The 21,014-nt window shown below is 64.8% G+C and overlaps 1 protein-coding gene and 1 long non-coding RNA gene across 4 annotated transcripts; one reads left to right on the top strand and one right to left on the bottom strand.

Moving 5' to 3' along the window:
* Window positions 1-1,011: 1,011 nt before the first annotated feature.
* On the bottom strand, window positions 1,012-21,002 carry D2HGDH (D-2-hydroxyglutarate dehydrogenase). Of its 3 annotated transcripts, XM_072797080.1 has the most exons (11): window positions 20,495-20,770; window positions 20,361-20,391; window positions 19,597-19,958; window positions 15,161-15,218; window positions 13,942-14,081; window positions 13,068-13,261; window positions 12,461-12,629; window positions 10,688-10,831; window positions 8,181-8,323; window positions 6,801-6,966; window positions 1,012-1,969 (listed from the first exon to the last, which is right to left on the bottom strand). In XM_072797080.1, the coding sequence occupies exons 2-11, from the start codon at window positions 20,372-20,374 to the stop codon at window positions 1,710-1,712; spliced, it is 1,650 nt and encodes a 549-aa protein (XP_072653181.1). In that variant the 5' UTR covers window positions 20,375-20,391; window positions 20,495-20,770; the 3' UTR covers window positions 1,012-1,709. The 3 variants fall into 3 exon arrangements, with proteins under 3 accessions (XP_072653181.1, XP_072653182.1, XP_072653183.1); XM_072797081.1 differs by lacking the exons at window positions 20,361-20,391; window positions 20,495-20,770 and adding an exon at window positions 20,933-21,002; XM_072797082.1 differs by lacking the exon at window positions 20,361-20,391 and having other exon boundaries at window positions 20,495-20,666.
* On the top strand, window positions 4,758-19,493 carry LOC140616366 (uncharacterized). Its single transcript, XR_012016884.1, has 3 exons — window positions 4,758-6,442; window positions 11,840-15,875; window positions 16,770-19,493. It is a non-coding gene; the product is annotated as an uncharacterized lncRNA (long non-coding RNA).
* Window positions 21,003-21,014: the final 12 nt, after the last annotated feature.

Genomic DNA, 21,014 nt, shown 5'->3' with positions numbered 1-21,014 from the left:
GCACCAGGTGCAGTCCCGGCCCTGCTGCTGGGAGCCCTGGGAGCTCACGCCCACGGCTGGCGGGGCACGTCCACCCTCCCGGGGTCACACCGGCAGGAAGTGCTAGACGCATACCTCTCTCCACCCGGCAGGGAGGCCCCGGCCTCCAGCCCAAAAACCTGTAGAAAAAGGCCAACTGTAAACCTGGCTTCAGAGGGTGGAGGCCAAGCGCCAGGAGCCACCTGCTGACCTGGAAGGAAGGGGGACGGAGTGGAGAGTGACCACGGCCTCAGGCAGCCCCGCCATGCCGTCAGGCACCCTGGGGTCGTCCTGGGTGCTGGGTGCCTCGGGCTGCCCGTGGGCTCCCGGTCAGGGGAGAGCGGCCACGGTCACAGCGAGCCAGGCTCCAGAACCCAGGCCAGCCCACGGGCAGGGAAGGGAACCCATTTTAAACCCCAGCAGAGAGCAGGAGAGCTGGGGACGGCGAGGAGGGAGGCCGCCCGCCCCGCGTGTGCTTGGGCACATACGTGTGCTGTACGTGTACACATGTACGCATGTGCCCCGTGTGCACACGTGGGGCAGGGGAATCTGCAGAGCGAGCCCCACGACTGAACCACAAGCCACTTCACATCCAGACGTCTGGGACCCGGGGTTCCCCCTACCACTTGCTCCCTGAGCCCCACCCGTTCTCTAGCAAAAATCACCTAAAGCCTTAGGTCTTTTAATACCTTACACCTTGTTTTAACTCTGCACCATAACCCCTTAGTGACACGACCCCCACTAACAGTCATCCTGCGGCTGCGGCCCCCAGGCCTCCACGCTGCATGTCACCAACACGAACTGCCTGCCTCCCACGTGCAGCCCCAGGAAACCACAGGAGACCAGGCCCACAAGGTCTGTCGGGGGTGTGCAGGGGAAGGGGTGAGGCCAGGTCACGGTGTGGGCCCTGGCGTCCTAGTGCTCAGGGGCAAGGCACACAGGCACCTCGCCGCAGACCTCACGAGACCCTCCTGGTAACAGAAGCAGGGAGTGTTGTGACTCGTTCCCATCTTTACTAGAAGTTCAGGGTGGCCAGAAACACAAATGCAACCTGCAGACCTGCCGGGGGCCCCAGGAGCCGCCCCACGACCCAGGGCAACAGGGCTGAGGGGGTCAGGGTGTCGCACGGGCGCCCAGTCCGTAGCCTTATCAACACAAGCTTGTGCACACCGGGGCTTCCCACCCCAGCCTTGCTGATGTTCGATGCAGCAGAACGACAGATGCGTCTCCGTGGACGGATTGCCACAAACCACCCAGTGAGATATTGCCAACATCTGACAACTGTCTTGGCAACGGATGAGCCTTCCAGAAATCGGGAGAATGATGCCTTCCAGGGCAGAGACCACGCCCGTGACTCACACATGGCCCTGGTCATGCACAAAGCCCCCAGTGACCCAGGCTGCAGGTCAGAGCTGCAGGAGGGCCCCCACGCTGTCCCACGGAGCTCATCACCTCTGTGGAGGACTCGCAGCGTGAGGGACCCTGTGACAGGACCACCCGTCACCCCATCTACAGCAGTAGCCACAGGCAGCGGGAATGCAGCCTGGTCTCCTGAGTGGGCGGAACTGCCTGTCTGGCCCGGCCCAGTCAGGGTGTGCGCGGGAGGCAATCTCCCGGCCTGCAGAGGGGAGGGGAGGGGAGTGGGCCCCTGGACGGAGCCCCACGGAGCCCAGGCCCGTCTGTAGGCCCCGTCAGGCCTGGGCAGGCAGCGTCTTGTAGGGGTTCAGGATGCCCTTGGGGTCCAGGAAGGCCTTGAGCTGCTGCATGAGCCTCAGGGCCGCGGGCGGCTTGCTGTAGTGGAGAGCGTCCTTCTTCTTGAAGCCCAGGCCGTGCTCTGCGCTGACGCTGCCCCGCTGCCCAGCCGTCCACTCGTACACGTAGGGCTCCAGGGCGTCCAGCAGCGACCGGCTGAAGTCCTCAGATGTCACGTTGAGGTGCAGGTTCCCGTCTCCTGCAGGGACAGGACCCCGGGTCAGGCTGGGCAGGCTGCGCCCCCTCCTTGAGACCCGGTCCTGCCCCTGCCCTCAGCGGCTTCCCCTGCTCACAGCCCGGGTCCCTGCCGCCGTGGTAAGAGCGACCTGCTGGCGACCGCCGCTCCCCTCCGGGAGGCCTCCCCAGCGCCCCCCTCTACCGCTGGGCCCCTCTGAGGGCGCCCAGCCGACAGTGCGGGCCTTTGCCCGGCCAGACGGAGCCCTGGGGCCGGGCCGCATCTCCCAGCGGTGCCCCGCCCCCGCCCCAGGTCTGCCCGACGCTCTGCGCTCTGGCCTCCCAGGGACACCCCGACGCGCCCTGGCTCCAGCCCTGGCTGCGGGGCCAGGCTGGCTCACGACCCACACGCGCGGGGATCAAGGCGGGCCGGGCAGGGCAGCGGGGCAGCGGACGGACGGCAGGAGGCGGCAGGACTCCGGGAGGCACAGCGCCGGGGTTCGCGGCCAGGAGGAGCCCGCCCGCAGGCGCAGGGCCGCGAGGACGGCGGCGGGGTCCGGGGGCAGCCGCCGCCCACCGAGGGGCAGGGGGCTCGGAGAGGCTGGAGCACGGGGAGCAACGGGGGACAGGCCTGGGGCCTCCGCCGGGCCCGGGCTCCTCCTGCCGCCTCCCCCGCGGCTGGGACGCAGGGAGCACGGCGGGCCCCTCCCCCGCTGCACGGAGGGCAGGGCCACCCACGCCCGCGGAGGGGCCTGAGCAGGCCCGAGAAGCGCCGCTGCCCCGCCGAGCACACGAGGGGCAGGTGCAGGGGGCTCCGCCGCTCCTCCCCCCGCCCCGCAGGCCGCGCCAGCCGACCTGGCCGGGAAAGGTCCGCGGCGTCCGGAGCCTCCGCGCAGACGCCCGAGCGCTCGCAGGGCCGGGAGCCCAGAACGTGAAGCACCGGCCCGGCGACGTCCTGCGCCTCTCGACCGGCCCCGCGGACGGGTTCCGAGGCGCATCGCCGCTGGCGAGCCAAGGAGAGGTCACGCCGGTCGGGGCGGGGGTCACGGCGGGGGGACGGCGGGGGACGGCGGGGGCGGCCGGTCGCAGGAACCCCGAGGACCGAGCCAAGCGGAAGGACACGTGCCTGCGACGCGGCGGCAGACGGCGGGCCGCCGGCCCCGCGCACCGAGAGCCCCGATCGCGACCGCCGCGCGCAGGAGATCCGCGACCCTCGCCGCAGGGCCCGCAAGGCTGCCACGGGGACCGAGCCCCACGCACAGCCACGTGGGCACCGCCGCACGGAGCCGGAGACTCGCCGCAGACCCGCGCCGGGATGCGCGCCACCGCGGGGCCTCCTTCCGGGGAGGGCTGCACCCCGGGGCCTGGCTCGTCCGGAGGCGGGGGGCAGCGGGGGGCTGAGGCCAGGGGAGAGCCCACGGTGTGCGGGCAGGACGCCCCTCCCCCCGGGACCGCGGTCCCCTCCGTCCCCCGGCGGACTCGACGGGGCCCACCCACGCGGCAGAGCGCGACCGCTGACCCAAGACTTCCCAGCGACACGGAGGCGGCGCGGGCGCAGCCTGGCCAGGGCGACCCGGGGTCAGCCGCCTACGCTGTCCAGGAGGATCGCGCTCCCGACGGCTTCCAGCTGGGGACCTGAGGCGCGCGGGGCGACCCAGGGCCCCACAGGGAAGCAGACGCGCGTGCGCACCGCCCTAAGCCGCAGGGCCGTGACTCCATCCACGAGCGAGCCTAAGGGAAAGGAGCCGGTAGGTTAGGGAAGCACCGGGGTGGCGGGCGGCGAGGGTCTGCGGCGTGCGTGCGTGACGGGCGGGCCCCGCGGCGTGCGTGCGTGACGGGCGGGTCCGCGGCGTGCGTGCGTGAAGGATGGGCCCCCGCGGCGTGCGTGCGTGACGGGCGGGCCCCGCGGCGTGCGTGCGTGAAGGACGGGCCCCCGCGGCGTGCGTGCGTCACGGGCCCCCGCGGCGTGCGTGCGTGACGGGCGGGTCCGCGGCGTGCGTGCGTGACGGGCGGGCCCCGCGGCGTGCGTGCGTGACGGGCGGGTCCGCGGCGTGCGTGCGTGACGGGCGGGCCCCGCGGCGTGCGTGCGTGACGGGCGGGCCCCGCGGCGTGCGTGCGTGAAGGACGGGGCCCCGCGGCGTGCGTGCGTGACGGGCGGGTCCGCGGCGTGCGTGCGTGGCGGGTCGCGGAGGGGCCGCCGCACGCTGAAGGAAATAAACGGGGTCGGACGGGGGGAACCGCCCTCCGCCCTCCCGTGCCTCAAAGCAGGACGCGGGCGCGCGGCGGCGGTGGCCCGGATGGAGGTGCCCCGCGGGGGCTGCGGGCCCCGCCGCGATCCGCGAGCCCGGCTTCCCCGCACACACGCCGTCCTCGTGGGCGCCGCACGAGCCCGGGCCGGACCCGCGTCAGCCTCCCGCGGGCTCCAGCGTCGGGGGCCGGAGCCGACGGCGGGGCAGGGACGGGGAACGTGCCCCAGGGCGCCGACGCGGGCGCTGGGATCGAGCCCCGCGGGGCCCCTGCGCGGCCCGGCTTCCGTGTCCCCTCCCCGTCTCCGTCTCCGACAAAAGCTTTAAAAGCAGACGAGAGGCGACCCGCGGCTGGACGGAGCGCACCGGGGGGAACGGGAGGCACGAGGACGCCGGGGCGGCGCCGAGGACAGCGATCCTGCGCCCAGAGCGTCGGAAAGGGCCGGGTGCCGCGGCGGGGGGACGGGGCGGGGACTCGGGCGGCGGGGGCGCGGGGCTCCTGGCTGCCCCCCCCCCCCCCCCCCCCCCGCGAGCACCGCGGGTCACGCGCTGCCACCGAGGCGGGGCCGCCGGCTGCGGACCGCGGGCCGGGAGCGACTCAGCCGTCCTTGTACAGACCCTTGGGCAACTCTGACCGCCTCGGGCCCCAGACGACGGCCCGGACTGAGCGCCTGCGGGAGCCGGGCGGGGCGGCCTCAGCCCCCGAGGCCGGGAAACGGGGAGCGGAGCGGGCACCGCGGTCAGTGGCCCACACGCCAGCGCCAGACGACGCTGCCCGGTGCGCCCCCAGCCGAGCGCACGGACGCCAGGGCGGCGTGAGCAGGGGCCGTGCTGGCCCGCGGGCCCCGAGCCCCCACGGGTCTGACGAGGACACGGACCCGCGACGTCACGACAGCCGCCCTGGGATCCGCGAGAAGGCGGACTCCTAGGATGAGAAGAGCGGCTGGACGTCAGGGCCCGAGGACCCCGGGCTGAGGACGGCCGAGGGGACCCCAGCGGAGAGCGAGCCCACGTTCCCGGCCAGACTGCGCGACTCAAGCTGCGACCAGGGCGGACGAGAAAAGGCAGGAGGGACAAACCCCAGTGGGATGGAAACGGGGCGCCCACAGGTGCTGACCCAGCGCAGGAGCCAGGGCGCCACAGATGTCGGCGCGCACGTTGGAGGTTTTAGAAGCAATGGACAAACTCCCAGAAAACAAAATGACGGACGGCTCAGAAGCAGGGGAGCGAGGGCAGCCCTGCGGCGGGAGAAGACAGTGGCCTGCGGTCAGCCCCCCCCACGACACAAACCCCCAGCCCAGAACCTTCACCGCAGTCCTGCCAGACCACCGAGGCGGCCCTGAGGCCCACCCCTCAGACTCCACCGGCCCAGAGGGAGAGACCACCCCACGCTGCCGGGGGAGTTCACAGTGTCCAGCGTGGACGCAGGGCAGAGACACAGGACGGTGCGGCCTGGGACACAGGCAGCCGCAGGGGCCGGAGGGCGCGCTGGGCTTACCCCAGAACCACAGCCCCCGCAGCAGGGGCCCAGAGGGAACGGCCTTGCTGACATGGGGAGACCAGCCTGGACGCCCACACCCACCCCGCCCCCCCAGACCGAAGAAGCTCTGGCTACACCTCAGGCCACAAGCCTTCCCCATGGGGACGGAGGCTGCCTCAGGGCCCCACCAGGAGGAAGACGGCCGAGGCCCCCAGCTCCCCATCCACAGCCGGCAGCCTTGCCACCTCCACGCCCGCTCAGGTGCCACCTCCCAGAGGTGGCATCTGCCCTGGGCCTCCTCTCCAGCGCCGGGTTGGCAAGCCCCGCGTCCCTGTCCCTGCATTCCCGGGAAGACCGTCCGACAGCCTGAATGGAGGCTAACTTGGCAAGCTCCTCCTGCAGGTCCCACTGCCCATGCCGGGGACAGGTGCTGCCCTGCTCCAGGTCAGGCATGCTCTCCCGTCCCCGTCTAAAACTCAAACATCGTCCTCCGTGGGTGAGAAGTATGGGCACATGGACACGCAGGGTGTGGCGAAGGACTTCCGTGCAGATACTGGGCACCTGGAACCCCCACCATGCTCTGCGTCCAGGGTGCTGGGCAACCCCCTGCTCCCACCCACTCTGGGGGGCACCGTCTGTCACACATCAAGCATCTCAATGCGTCGTGTGCTGACTGGCTCTCAGGAAAGGCACGGCACCAGCTGAGAAAACTATCCTGATGACAAGTCCTGCCACACCAGGTGCTCCGGGGCCCCGGGTGAGCCCCGCCCAGGTAATGCCCCTGTTCCTGCCTACCAAGCCCTCACCCCTTCTCCAGGTCCTTCCCTGCAGACAGGCCAGTGGAGGCTGCGACCACGCGGCTCTGCACCCCCCGGTACACGGGGCTTTCAGATGTCCATTTCCAGGGCACCAAGAATTGGGAGGAACGAAACATCTCCTCCTAGGAATTAATCCCTTAAGACGTAAAGGGGGAACAGGAAGGGGCTCGTGCATACCAGGCCTGGGAAGGGCGCCAGGGCGGTGGCCAAAACACAAACAGGTGCTTTCAGAATACCCCCAGAACCCTGAGGACGACTCGGGGCTCCAGACAACTGGGGTCCCCCGTCACCACCTGACCCAGGGAGGCTCACCCAGGTGGCCGTAGCCCACCACGCGCTTGGCTTGGGAGCCGAGGCGGGCACGCAGGTCGGTCACAAGGTCGTACAGTGTGTCGGTGGGCAGGGAGAGGTCGTATTTGTACACGTAGCCATCCCGGCTCAGCGCCTCCGAGATCCTTTCTCTCAGGGCCCACAGCGCCTAGGGGGTCAGAAAACACGGCAGAGTCAGAGGGGAGGCTGCCACGGGGTCTGCGCCAATGGCCCTTAGGACGTGGCTAGCCTGAGGTGACCGGGAAGGTCACAGGAACTCTGTGGGTAACACAAATGTTCCGTGTTGTGACAGGCATGGGGCTCTGATCCCAGAGTCCGTCCTGGACGAGGCCCCAGAATGTGGCCCCAGCTCGTCCCAGGACACACCGAGGCCCCCTCTCCACGAGGCCAGGGGACACTCTGGGGGACGCGGTGGGAGAGCCCGGTCGGGTTGCTGGCCGGTGAGGGAATCTGACGATGGTAGGGTCGGGGCAGGACGACCCTGCAGGGGGGACGGGGACAGGGCCGCAGAGCTGCGAGGACTGGGGTGCTGGCAGCTGGAGCAGGCTGGTGAGAGGCTGGGGTGGGGGGCCCATCACATCGCTGCCCTTCCAGCAGTGAGGTCACCTGGCAGGGACAATGGTACGGTGGGGACCCAGACCCCAGAAGGATGAGAGTGCAGGCGTGAGGCCCTGCATCCGGAGATGGGGTTGGACTCCCTACGCTTAATATTCACTAAACACACAAGATAACCATGAAAGAGGTTTAACGATAAGGTAGAAAAGGAACCCAAAGAGGCCCCTTCTGAGACCCGATCCCCACTCTCCCCAGGAGCGCCCGGAGGCACACAGCCTCTACCACCCCCTGCTGCCCAGCCCCACGCCCTCCCTCAACCCTGCCCTGGCCAGCCGCTCTCTACACTGCAGCCCAAGGACGCCGGCGCACAAACAGGACAGGGGCTCCCGCCACCCCAGGACCCCCACGACAGTGACAGCGGCTCCCACAGGGCGACTCGGTTGGTTAAGCACCGGACTTCTGGTTCTGGCTCAGGTCATGATCTCAGGCTTGTGAGGCTGAGGCCCGTGCTAGGCTCCATACGCAGTGGGGAGCCTGATGTTCTCTGTCTCCTGCTCCCTCTGTGCCTCCCCTCACTCACACACAGCATTCTCTCTTGCAAATAACTTTATAAAAAAGCAAATTAATTAAAATAAGTTAAAACAAAGTTTAATTTAATTTAAAAAATGCCACTGATATTTTGGAGACTCAAAGTATGTTTCCCAAGAGGCAGGGACAACTGCTCACGTTCAGACACACGGCAGCACGTAGACGTCCTGGACAGCTGAGCGTAAGGGAGGCAAGGAGGCGCCAGCAGCACCCACGCACCTTGAGTTTCATCTGGTCCGTGGCAACGGTCCCATCGGTCACCAGGCCGGAGCGCAGGGCCTGCTCCAGGAAGTCATTCAGCTTCTCAGCATCGTGCTCTGCTCTGGAGCCTGAGGTCTCAATGAGAACATAAAACGGACTTTCTGGAAGGCACAAAAAGGAGGATGAGCCGGGCAAGGTGGTCAGACGGAGGGTAGGACGGGTCTGGGTCCGCCTGGCCGAGCATCTCTGATGGCCCCTGTGTGGCTGACAGGGCCCAAGGCCCAGAAAGCAGGAAGATTCTGCTCAGGCTATATTTCCAATGGCTTGAAACACATCTTTCATGGGTGCCTGGCTGGCTCCTCCTGGTTGGAGGAGTGTGTGACTTGAGCTCAGGGCTGTGAGGCCAACCCCCACACTGGGTATGGAGATTACTAAAACAAATAAGCTAAAATAAATAATGATAAATAAAAATAGGTCTTTCACTGGAACAGAAACCATGCTCCCCAGAAACAGGGACAACCCTGAGTGGCACCGTGAGGGCCTCACCACTGGCACCTGGATGGGGCTGTGGGCAAGGAGCCCCTCTTACCAACTGCAGGTGTCCCCAAGACCACAGGCTAAGGAGAGGCCACCGTGCCTGCGATGGCCCAGGATGCCCACGATGCAGAGCGCCACGTGCAAAAACTACATGCTTTTTACCCAAGATGCCTCTTTTTTAAAGTTTAAAAATAGGGATCCCTGGGTGGTGCAGCGGTTTGGCGCCTGCCTTTGGCCCAGGGCGCCGATCCTGGAGACCCGGGATCGAATCCCACATCAGGCTCCCGGTGCGTGGAGCCTGCTTCTCCCTCTGCCTATGTCTCTGCCTTTCTCTCTCTCTCTCTGTGACTATCATAAATAAATAAAAATTTAAAAATTTAAAATAAAAATTAAAATAATTAAATAATTAAAATAAATAATTATTTAAATAATTAAAAAAATAAAAATTAAAAAAAATTAAATAAAATAAAGTTTATAAAAGTTTATAAAAATAAAATAAAATAAAGTTTAAAAATATTTGCATTAGTAACTGTAAGAAAATTTTAAGCTTGTCCTTTTCTTTAAGGCTACAGTGAATTTATTTGAATTTACTGAAATCAATAAATTCATTCTTCCTTTAAGCACTACAGTAAAAGTGGCTGCCAAAAAAGTACTACGAGTACAGCAAGTCTTTTCCAGATGTTGGCATTTTTCCATGCTGAAATGCAAATTCTGCTCTTTACCATACATCATAGAAAACACCGGGAGCATTTTAATTTCTATGGGCTCCTTTTCCAATTACGAAAGTAAAACATGCTCACATAAGAGGATTTGGCAAACAAAGACAAGTAGAAACAAAAAAACATGTCCCAGCTTGCCAGATTACAGTGGCTGAGCATGTTTGACAGCGCTCCTTCCTGCCTTCCAACCAGTAGAGGAGCTCTGCAGGCTGAACCCTACCCAGGGCGGCAGGGGGCCTGGCCTTTGCCCTGAACGTGACCTTAGGAGCAGCTTTCTCACCCGCATGCCCAACGGCCATACAGCGCTCCTCCATCCGCCCCCAGAGGCCCTCCCATCCACCCCCGGGGACACCCCATCTTTCCAGTGGTTGTATCAGCTTATTTCTTTACTACTGGACATTTAGATGGTTTCCTAAAAGTAGAACCTACTACAAGGAGGATCTCATTAAAAATTTAAAGCATAAAGATCTTTCCATATTCATGCTTCCTAGGGACAAAGTTGAGATCGCCCCAAATTCCCACAGGGAAGCCACCACCAACGTTACTGTATTTAGAGACGGGGTCTTCAGGCAGGTGATTACGGTTACTTTAGCTCATAAGGATGGGGCCCTGATCCCACAGGACCGGTGCCCTCCTAGAAAGAGCGAGAGGCACCAGAGATCTCCCCTGCACACAGAGAAGAGGCCACGTGAGCAGACGGCCAGAGGGGTGCCGTCGGCGAGCCAGGACGACAGCCTCGGCAGAAACCGGCCCTGCTGGCCCCTCAGTCTGACACTTCCAGCCTCCAGGTTGTGAGAAGCAAGCGTCCTGTTTACACCCGGAGCCAGGGCAGCCTGCGCTAACCCCCCACTGTTGCTGTAGGGTAGGTCTCTGGTGAAAGTACCAAGATCCACAGCGCAACGTTTCTCGTCTCGAGGTGCCAAATTGCTTTCTGAAACGTTGAGTCGATGCTCCTGTTTGCTGATTTGGAAAGAACTCCCTGGGATCCTTCACGGACCGATGGCTTCTCTCCACTGAAGAGAAGCGGGTCTGGCCAGTGCACTGGGGCTTTTCAGAGACCCTGGAGCTCTGGCACAAACGGCGGCATTGCCTAAACCAGCTCTGGGGGCACATTTATGACAAGCATCTGGCTCTGGTGACGCCAGAGCTGCAGAGATTCCGGCAACCTCCCTGCCGCTCCCCACTCTGTGCACAGAACAGCCTGTGAGCATCCCTACGGCCCAGGGCACCCAGGCAGGGGCGGGTGCTGCCCGCCAGTGGGGTCACTACCTTGCACTGGGCTGGTGAGGTGCAGGTGGTGCCTGACCAGCCACATGCACTCGGCGTCCATGAACTCGTACGCGGACAGGATCTCACCCAGCAGCCCCTTGCAGGTGCTAAAGGTCTGCAGAACCTCGGCGAAGCCTGGACAACCTGCAGAGGCGACAGGACTCAGGCACGGGCGCCAGAACCCCAGCCAGACGCACCCAAGCCCCCCGTGCTGCCGCTGTGCTGGCGAGCTGGGCAGCAGAGCCCTGCCCCGGGGGGCACCCGGCGCCGGTCACCAACAAGCACACGATGGCTGTGACCATCAAGGCAGGAAATGCTCGTCTGAGAACCCACGGGGCTCAGGAAGGTGGGGGGACCAGGGGAGCCGCGGGGCACGTGCAGGCCAGAAACGGGCTCGCTCTTCCCATCAGGGTGAGCACGCAGGCGTCCGGCAGCCCGGCGTAACTCCTTCAGCTTCTCGACGACGAGATGCCGGGGAACCGGCCGTCGAGCGGCCGAGGAGACTGACCCCGTGCTGGGGAGGGTGTCTCGGGGCCGAGAGGGGAGGCATGGAGACGCCCTGCTGGCGCCGGGGAGCGTGTCCGCAGAGGGCAAGGCGCCTGCTCTGCTCGCCCAGGAACAGGCAGAGGTCTCACAGCTGGACGCGGGGCTGGATGCGGCAGCCTGGGCCACACGGACCACAGCTGAAGGGAACATGGGTGAACGGAGCCAGAGCGGAAGAAACCTCCCAGAGCGCAACAGGGGTGGAGAAGGTGGAGAGACTGAGAGCACGGACTGCAGGGCTGTGGGCACAGCAGACGGGCAGCTTCTACAACGGACAGGATACCCAGCCACAGGCTCAGGAAGTTCGAAGACCCGAGATAAAAACGTGCATGTCGGCAACATACCCCAAATCAGAAACACCCAGAGAGAAGAAAACCTTTAAAGTGACCAAAGAACAAAACGCCAGAACCCCTGGTGGCAGCAGCAGGCCTCCCAATGACCAGCCGTGTGAGCCGCAGGTCAAGGAAGCCACCTGCAGCCTCCCTTGTGAACTAGTGACAGTGTCCTCTGGGGGAGCTGAAGGCGGGCAGATGGGCCCGGGGTGGGACGACCCCAGCGCCAAGCAGTGGAAACGGCACATTTCATTTGTTTGATGCTAACTGGTCACAGCCAGAGCTCAGAGACGGAGGACCCTGCATCCTGCTGCGGCTCCAGGCACCGCTGACCAGGGAGGCAGCCGCCGTGGTGACCTCGAGAAGACTGGACGCCTCCCCAGCTTCTGCGCTAGTGGAGGACAGGCCCTAACGCTGCCCACCAAGTGGAGGCGAGGCTGGAGGGACTCGGGGGACAATGGAGACACAAGGTCCGTTCAGGGTCTGCTGGCAGCAGGGACCCGGGGGCCAACAGGGAGCCCCGTGGGGTGGAGAGGGCTCCCACGCCGCAGCATCACAGGATGCACGGCACGCACTGGTGGGGGCAGCGGGGGCAGGGCAGAGACGGGCAGCGGACGGGCTGGGCAGTGTGTTCCCATGGGTGTGACTGGTCACCCCACGGGGACGAACACACCGAAGTGCCTCCACTTCCCTCAGAATCAGCGAACAAGACGGCGCGGCCGCGCTGAGCAGAGCCCCCGTCCTGTCCCAGACTCCAGGGCACCCCGCCCCGAGATGGGAGAGGCTCTGCTCCGGACTCCGCAAGCACCAAGCCCTGGAAACAGCGAAGCCACGACCGACGGCGAGCCTCCCTCGCGCCCACGGCAGCGCAGCTGGTGCACCCCGACAGCCGGCCTACCGAGGAACGCCACGTTGACCGCCTGGGGCTTGGGAGGACACTGGATGGACACGGCCGTGATGACTCCCAGCGTGCCCTCCGACCCGATGAAGAGCTGCTTCAGGTCATAGCCCGTGTTATCCTTGTGCAGGGTGCTCAGGCAGTTCAGGACGGTGCCATCAGCCAGCACCTAGTGGAGGGGGACAGGAGCCGAGTCCCAGGCACCCTCAGAGGGTGAGCCAGGCCTGAGCCCCCAACCACCCCAGTTGGGTTGAGGGGTGCTGGGGCACCCGGTGACGCCAGGCCCAAAGGTGTCCAATCAGCCGGAGAGGAGGACCCTCACGCCCCCACCCCCAGGGAGCTCAGGGACACAGCAGGGCGGACCTTGGGGCGGCGGGGGAGAGTCACGGTGTGCCCCACTCACCCCGTGGACTCCGCACCCCCAAGGCGTCCTGATGTCACCCTGTACCACCCCGGCCGTCCCTGAGACCTGGGGACAATGCCCGAGGACACACGGCGTGTGCCAAGACAGGACAAGGCCCTTTGGCAGACCTCACAGCCAAGCGCACTGGCCCCTGCGAAGAGGCTGGGGGACAGAGAGGAAAGGGGGCCAGAGGCCCCAGCTCACCACTTCCAGGCCCAGGACAGTCCCATGAAGCGAGCCGTAGCGCAGGAACCTTAGGCCACCTGCGTTGGTCGCCACGTTTCCCCCGATGTGGCAGCTGCCCTTCGCCCCCAGGTCCAGGGGCATGACGAAGCCCCTCGCCTCCACGTACTGGCTGAGCTCCTCCAGGATGCAGCCCGCCTGGCACACCAGGGTCCCTGCCGAGCAGAGGAGCTGCCATGGGTGCTCTCAGCTCAGGACAAGCTGGGAGCCTCACCGCGGGGGCTCTGTGGGGGTTAGCCGCCGGGGGGGCATCCCCCTCGGAACCTGGACCCAGGAAAAGGAGCGTGTCCCCCAGAAGGTACCTTTAGGATTTACCACGAAGAAGAAGAAAAACACATACAGCCAAGGTAGAAAAGAATCCTCACGTGCACACACTCTCGCTTGGGGAAACCAGGGAAAGCATGGCTGCATGGCTGGGGCCCCTTGAGCAGGGGTGATGTCACCACCAGGGCACATGTGACAAGCCTGAAGACGCTTCTCCTGTGGGACGCTGCTGGCCTGGAGCTTTGGGGCCAGGGCCCCCAGCATGGAGAATGACCTGCCCCAGGTGCCCAGCTGGGAGGCAGTGCTTCGGGGTCCACCAGGCGGGCAGCGCGCCCACACTTCCCTGCACCCCACCCTTTATGTCCCACTTACGAGGGACAAGGGCCGTCCAAGCCGAGTCTGAGGGGCTGCAGCAACGGCCCCGCCCCCACCTCAAGCCCATGGCACAAGTCACCCAGTGACCCTCTCACAACTGCATCCAGGGCAGACGCAGGCAGCAGGCCTGGCACAGAGCAGGGCCTCTCCCTCCCGGGCGTGGTCCCCCAGCTGCGTGGCTGCAGCACTGGCTTACCGGACACGCTGTGGAAGCTGATGACCTGGTTCATCAGGGCAGTGGACAAGATGATCTCATCGAAGACGGGCACGCTGCCCCCCACCATGCCTGTGTTGCCCCCCTGTGGGTTCACGGCCAGGTTCCTCTCGTGACAGTACCTGGGTGAGCACGGGACGGGCATCAGGGCGCTCCTCCCTACACCTGCACGGGCATCCCCGCAGGGCGAGCCCGCCCAACCCCGAGTCCTCTTTCCCACGCCCATAGCCTCGATGGGGGGGCCCCCCAGGCGGCAATGGCTACCACAAAACTGTGCTCAGCGACGAGGCTGGCACTTTCCCAGACCCTGGATGGGGTGGCACACAAGGCCCTAACATCCTAGGAGGCCACTCTCTAGGTGCCAAGACCCCAACGGAGGGTCCGGGTGGGTAAGGATTTGGAGAAACGCTGTGCCTGCTCCTGGGAAGAAGGCTGTGCGGGCACATCCCATGAACCCCGTGAGCCGGCAAGCCTCCGGCCGTGGCCCCTACAGGAAGTGCGTGTGCCCCGTGTTCCTGGGCTGGGGCTGTTCCACGTTCATGTAAAACTGGACGGCACCTGCGCATGGTCTCTGGTACACTGCAGAGCGCTGGTGGGGTGGACCCTTCCACGCGTTAGACACGGTGTGGAAGAGATGACATGGGTGCACCCAGAGCGTACGACGGCTCAGTGGGTCAGACAGGCGGGCACCATGTGATCCCTACGTGGAACTCAGGCGAACAAAACAGACCCGGAGCACCGGAGGCCGCTGGCGGGGCGCGGCACCGAGGACGCAGACTTCAGCTGTAAGCAAGTCCCAGCCACAGGGCACGGCACCCGACGGGGACAGGGACGCCGAGGTCACCAGCGGCACAGGATCAGGGGCTCATGCGTCGGAGGACAGACCACGACAGCAGCCACCAGGCCCATGGGAACTGTGGCACGAAGGCCGAGGCCCTAGGAGCGGGCGCAATACGGCCGAGCGGGAAAGAAAGCGCTCCCAGCACAGACACCACGTTATGGCTTACTGGCCGCGCACACTAGCGGAGGGGACATGGTGGGGGCTGCCTTTGGAGGGAACACAGCACTTGGTCATTTTTCCCTTTACGGCTCTCTGTTTCCCAACTTTTCTAGAATAGACCTGACGGTGGATTGTTGGCAAGGAGAGGCCGGCCCCCCTCCCTGACGGGCGCCCCCAGCAGCCACCAACCACCTCCCGTACCTGAGGATGTGAGCCACCTCCTCCGACGTCCGGGGCCGCAGCAGCACTCTGCTACAACCTGCAACACCGAGGAGCACGTCACACATGGCAGCTGCGTGGGTCTCCGCTCCGGAGAGAGGACTCCCTGGCCTCTGTGAGGCGACCTGCTCGGCCAGGTTACCAGCCAGCCCGCAGACCCCAGCAACCCGGGCAAGACCTCCAAAGTGGGCCTGGCCACGGACGGCAGGGAGGCCATGGCAGGGACGTTGAGGCCCGTGCCCAGAGCAGGGGCACCGCCTGGCTGCCTGCTGGGAGCAGCTGCTGCCCCTGGAGCTGCATGTCTGTCACGGGGAGCCACTTGGGCCTGGGCGAGCATCCTGTCGAGGTTCATGCTGGCACCCAGCACAGCAACCGATGACCAGCTGTGCCCCCAGAGGCCCAGGGTGGTTGCCCAACGGCCACGTCCCAAATCCATGCCTCCACCCATGGTTAGCGGACCTCCCACCACGTCTCATCAGAGCAGTGTACTTGTGACTGACGGGATGCCGGACGGGGCCAGCGGGGGCCCTGGACGCCCCCCGGGACAGGCGGGCTCCCTCTGCCCTGACTTCGTTGCACGTACAGAGGCGGGTGTGGGGCCTCCAGGAAGGCGCGAGCACAGGCCCCCACGGCAGCCACTTCTGCCTCGGCTCTGAGGTCTGGTGCGGTTCTTACCTCGTGCTTGTTGTAGGAACAGGTAAGTTCCAAGTAGTTATGATCCTTGTTTTAAATACGATTTAATCACCTCTTTAAATAACTTTCAACAACGGCTGTTTCACAACTGGCCCGACACAGGATTCTCACAATTCTCAGGAACGAGCTCCCCTGAGCCGGGGCCGGCCAGCTCCAGCTCACGCCCGCCCCGAGCCTCCGGGAGGCCTCGGGATCGTGTCCACCTCAGGACACGGGCCCCAGGGAGGCAGCCACGGATGTGCTGCTGCTCCACGATGGCGCGGCCGATTGGGACGTGTGGCAGGAGGCAGGGAGGGAGCATCCAGGCAGCTGGCCCCGGGGCTCACTGAAGTCCACGTGCGCCCGGTCTCCCCCTCCTCGTGCTCGTGGAGCCTCGGAGGTTGACGGATGGATTCGGGAACAGAAGGGGAAAGGCCTCGGTGCGGGAGAAGCAGAGCCAGGGCTCGGGAGGGGCAGGGGCTCTGCTTCCCCGGCCTCCGCTCTCCTCCCGCCGGAAGGCAGACGGAGCAGAGTGGGGGAGGCCTTCCAGGGCTGTGGCCAGCACAGCAGGAGGTGGCTGGGTGCCGCTCCCGCCTTGCCCCTCCTGGGAGTTGGGGACTCCCCTCCAGGGGAGAGGAGTGTCCTGAGCGGGGGGGGGGGGGGGTGGGCAGTCGGGGTAACAAATACAGGAGGGTGATGGAGAACACCCTGGGTCAGCAGGTCGTGCAAACAGGACATCCAGCAGGCCAGGACGGAGGGCGTTTCCCTGCACGGGTCCCGGGACGGCTCCGACAGCGCCCCCCGTGCCAGCAGCACCTCCCGGACGTTGTCCTCAGCCTCCTCCATGCCCCACTCCCGGCGGATGCTTCTATCCCGGATCTTAAATGTTCTCCTCTGCTACCCTCTGTCCCTCTGGCAGCTGGCTGTGAGTCACGTCCTCGCACAAATGAACATTCTTCCCACAACGTCTGTCGCATGTGTGAGTCTCACCCACGGGGGTCACGACCTCAGGATCTGGAAGATGTGCACCTGCCTCACGCTCTGACACTCGGCCTGTGCGTCTGCCAAGGACTTCAGCTTGGAGCTCAGCGAAGACCTCCTTCCCCGCCAGACCCACGGGGCCGCCACCTTGGCTTGCTGTGCGCCCACCTGAAGTCCGTGATTCTCCTGAAAGCCATTTCTCACTCGATTTCCATCAGACGAACCAGGTTTGCCCTTGGGCCCCGGTCCTGTAGGACAGCACAGTCCCGCGAGGCTCGCTCGGGGTGCCACAGGGCTTGGGCTACGAGGGCACGCTCCCGCGGCACGGTCTGTCACCTGCCATAGCAGGCAAGGCCCCCCTGCCGTCCTCCGGCAACCACAGCACCCACGGCCGGGGCCGGGTTCGTAAGCAGAGCGTGTGGAAACCGTTTGATACCGTTCGTTTGCTGTGGCTGCTTTCAGACAATGGACTGTGGCAGAGACCGAGTGGCTGCAAGCCTCCAACCTTCCCCGTCCGAACCTCCGCAGGACACGCTGACCCCGGCACGTAAGACTCTCACCTGCCTCTTCTCTCCCAGCGGCCTGCCCTCACCGCATGCCAGCTGCTCAGGCCCAGGGGCACGACATGCCACCCAGGGGATCCCACACTGCATCTGGCTCCCCAGGCGCGGGGAGTGACTTTCCAGCCCACTCGCCCCAGCCCTGCGCACCCATCTCTCACACGTCTCCCCCGTCCCATGGACCCCAGCTCCCACCTGCCACCCCTCCGTGCACACACCTGGGCAGCGCCCACCTACTTCTGCACATGCCCCTGAGACCGTGGCCCTTCCCTGGGCCCTCCACGCCCACACCCTTTGCCACCATCCCCCATTTCTCACCATGCTACCAGTTGTCCCCTCACGCAGATCATTCCCATCATCCGACAAACCTGCTGCACTGGCAGGCTCATCCGAAACCAACACCAAAAAGGAAATAACCTCTCCTCTTGACCCCATCCCCACCTCCCACCTCTCTGTCGCCCCTTGACGGCACCATGCATCCACCAGATGGGGGGTCACGTCCACCACCCAAGACCCCACAAGCGGCTCCAGTGGCACAGGTGTCCCTTTCACGTTATGGACAATCTCCTGCTACGGTCTCCCACACAGCAGCTGCACCTGACCTGGTGCCCACTGGTTCCCCCTCCCTTCACACGGCTCTAGCACATACTGCCCCTGGTCCTCCTGGGCCCCGGCCACACCTGCTCGGTCCCCCTGGCTGGTGCCTGCCAGCGCCCGCTGACCACAGCAGTCACCAGCCTCCTCAGGACACCCGGTCACTGTGTGGACCCTGCCCTGGACCAGCAGGCTTCACAGCCCAACGGCCCCCGGCCCATGTCCATCTGGACTGCTCCAGACTTTGGTTTCCCCAACAGACCCGCTCTTCCTGCCATTTTGCTCAGCAGACGGAAGGCCAGCTCAGGCCCAGGGTCCCTGCACCCTTGCTCCTCTGACACCCCATTACCCATCAGCAAATCGTAGATTCTTCCTTCTGCACACAGAACCCCATATCTTCCCCGAACACCCCCTCAAAGATTCAGGCTCTCCTCCTTGCTTCCACAACTGGGCCATGAGTGCCTGTCCCCGACATGGCAGGCACAGTCAGGCCACGGGCCCGCTGCCCAACAGCTTGGGGGAAACGCCAGGACTCACAAGGCCCCGACTCTCTGACCTCCCCCTCATGCATCTACTCCAGCTGCACGTGGGTCTCTGGGCTCCTCGAACACACCAAGCACGGCCTTGCTCAGAGGCTTCACACACCCTTCCAGGTGGCTTCCCCAGGCTCCAAGGACACAGCCTGCGCTGGGGACTCTCCTGGGCCCCCGTGCCGCGCTCATGCTGCTGCCCTCGGGTGAGCCTCCTGCGCATCTTCATGTTTGGGACCCCAACTCTGCACTCAGTGCAGACACTAAAGTTTAGGGGGTCCACCCCTGAGCAAATGATCGGTTGGACAAGATTTTTTTTTCTTTTTGGACAAGATATTTAGTAACTGTTTCCATTTAAAATGAAATCCATTTTTAAGAAAACTGTGAAGTCTTTTACTAGCTGTTTTTTCTATAGAACTCCAAAATCAAAATGTTAAATGATCGTAATCTTAGGCATCTTTCTCCCCAAAAGAAAGCCACATAAAGGGTTATTTTGACAAAAGTTCAACAAACTACTCCAACAGACGCCCCTTGGGACGATGCTCTGCAGTGAGTCCTGTGCATTCAGAGAAAAGCAAGCCCCGTGCGGCCCTCCTGAGCTCAGGGTGAGGGAGCCAGGAGGGGCCGTCCATGCAAGCACACACAAGGACAGACCGTCTAGCCTGAGGCTTCCAGGAAGAGCCCTCAGGAGACAGCGACCCCCTGCCCAGCGTCCCCATCCCAGGGACAGCTCCCACCTGCTTCAGAAGCTCCATCCCAGTTTGTGGGACTGGCACTCAGGCAGCAGTGCAGAGCCACGATGGGGCCTGCTGTGGCTGGAGGCGGTGTGGTCCCATATGACAGCAGCACCGAGCATGACACACAGCCCTCAGAGGGCCTGGGCTATGTTATCTGTCAATCTGCAGATCTCCCGCACTACTACTAAACTTATCTAAACGTTGTTCTCAGAACACGTTAAAGCCACGATGCAGCTTTTCTTCAGCCTAAGGAGGTGCCTGCGCCAGTGACCCCACGCTCCTGTGCCCAACGCTCCCGCATGCCCACCCTCCTGAAGCACAAGTGTGAACAGACCCTCCCTCACCTCGGACTGTCCTCAGCCAGTCCACATTCGAAGCTGCCAGCACCTCTGTGTCTGTGACGACTCTGCCAGGGATGATGCGTTCAAAGGCGGCCAGGTCGGCCTCAGACGGCGTGGAGAAGGGCAGCCGCTTCACGGGGTAGCGCTCCTGCGTCAGCGCCACCTCGGGGCCGCCGGCGGGTGTGGAGGAGCTGCGTCTGCAGACTGGGGGGCTGTTGCCCACGGCCCCCCAAGGGCCGAGCGGTCTGGGGATCGTGGATGCCCATGTTCTGCGCTGCACAGAGGCTCCCCGAGCGCACGCCGCCTGCCATTGGAAGAGCCGCAGAGGCTGCCGGGGCACCAGACGGCGCAGCATCGCTCTTGCCCTAAAAAGCAAGTAATAGGACCTGTAACTCTGGCGGACTAAGACCTAGGCGGAGCTAAGCACTTGTGCAGAGAGGGAGCCCAGTGCGGCCCAGGGGCAGGTGGGGTCCAGGAAAAGGGGCGTCTTCCAGGGTGAGGCTTCAGGCGACAGAGGCGCTGGGCGGGCTGCCCTTGAGCCTGACCCGCAGGGTTGTCCTCCTGGGAACTCCCTGAACTGCCATCACTGCTTGGGGGCTGGCTGGGGACGGGGCTGGGGGGCCTGGCTGGGGACAGGCTGGGGGCCGGCTGGGGGGCTTGGCTGGGGCCGGCTGGGGGGCCTACCTGGGGGCAGACTGGGGGCATGGCTGGGGGAAGGCTGGGGGGCCCTACCTTGGGGGCAGGCTGGGGCACCTCCCAGTTCTAACCTTTGTGGTAACATAGCTCCTTTAGCGCCTTCTGCTTTGGGGCAAAACCAGGGTATAAGGCACTGAAAGGGCCGGATGCCACTGAGTTATACAACTTAAAGTGGTAGAAATGGTAAATTCTAGGTTTTACGTACGTGTTGTCACACGTTTAAAAAGTACAGAAGTGAAACAGGGTGAGGAGCTCCCCTGGCTGCAGGCGGGCACCGCCCCGTACCAGCTGCCCCTACGGCCCACCCTCTGCGGGCACCCGCCGGGCCGAGCCGGCACCTGGGGCAGCGCGGCCGCCAAGTGAGCGGCCTCCGTGGGGGACGCGGCCGTCGGGGCAGCCGGGGCGAGAGCCGGACCCACCCCCGCGCCGGGCAAGGGACGCGGGAAGGGACGCGGGCCCCGGCTCGCGCTCAAGGACGGGCCGCTTGGCCGCCCCCCGCCGCCCCGGATCTCGCGCTCGCCCCCGGATGGGCCCCCGCCGCCCCCCGCCGCCCCCCGCCGCCCCCCGCCGCCCCCCGCCGCCCCCCGCCGCCCCGATCCCCCGTCACGGCCCAGAGCCCCGGCGGCCGCGCGCGCGCACTCACGTCCGCGCCCCCGGCGTCGCAGGCCCGAGCCAGGGCCGACTGAGCCTGCGCACCGGCGCCGCTCCCGCCCCGCCCCGCCCCC

This window comes from Canis lupus, chromosome 24 (assembly GCF_048164855.1).
Source record: "Canis lupus baileyi chromosome 24, mCanLup2.hap1, whole genome shotgun sequence".
Lineage (NCBI taxonomy): Eukaryota > Metazoa > Chordata > Mammalia > Carnivora > Canidae > Canis > Canis lupus.
This window is presented reverse-complemented; position numbering and strand designations above follow the sequence as displayed.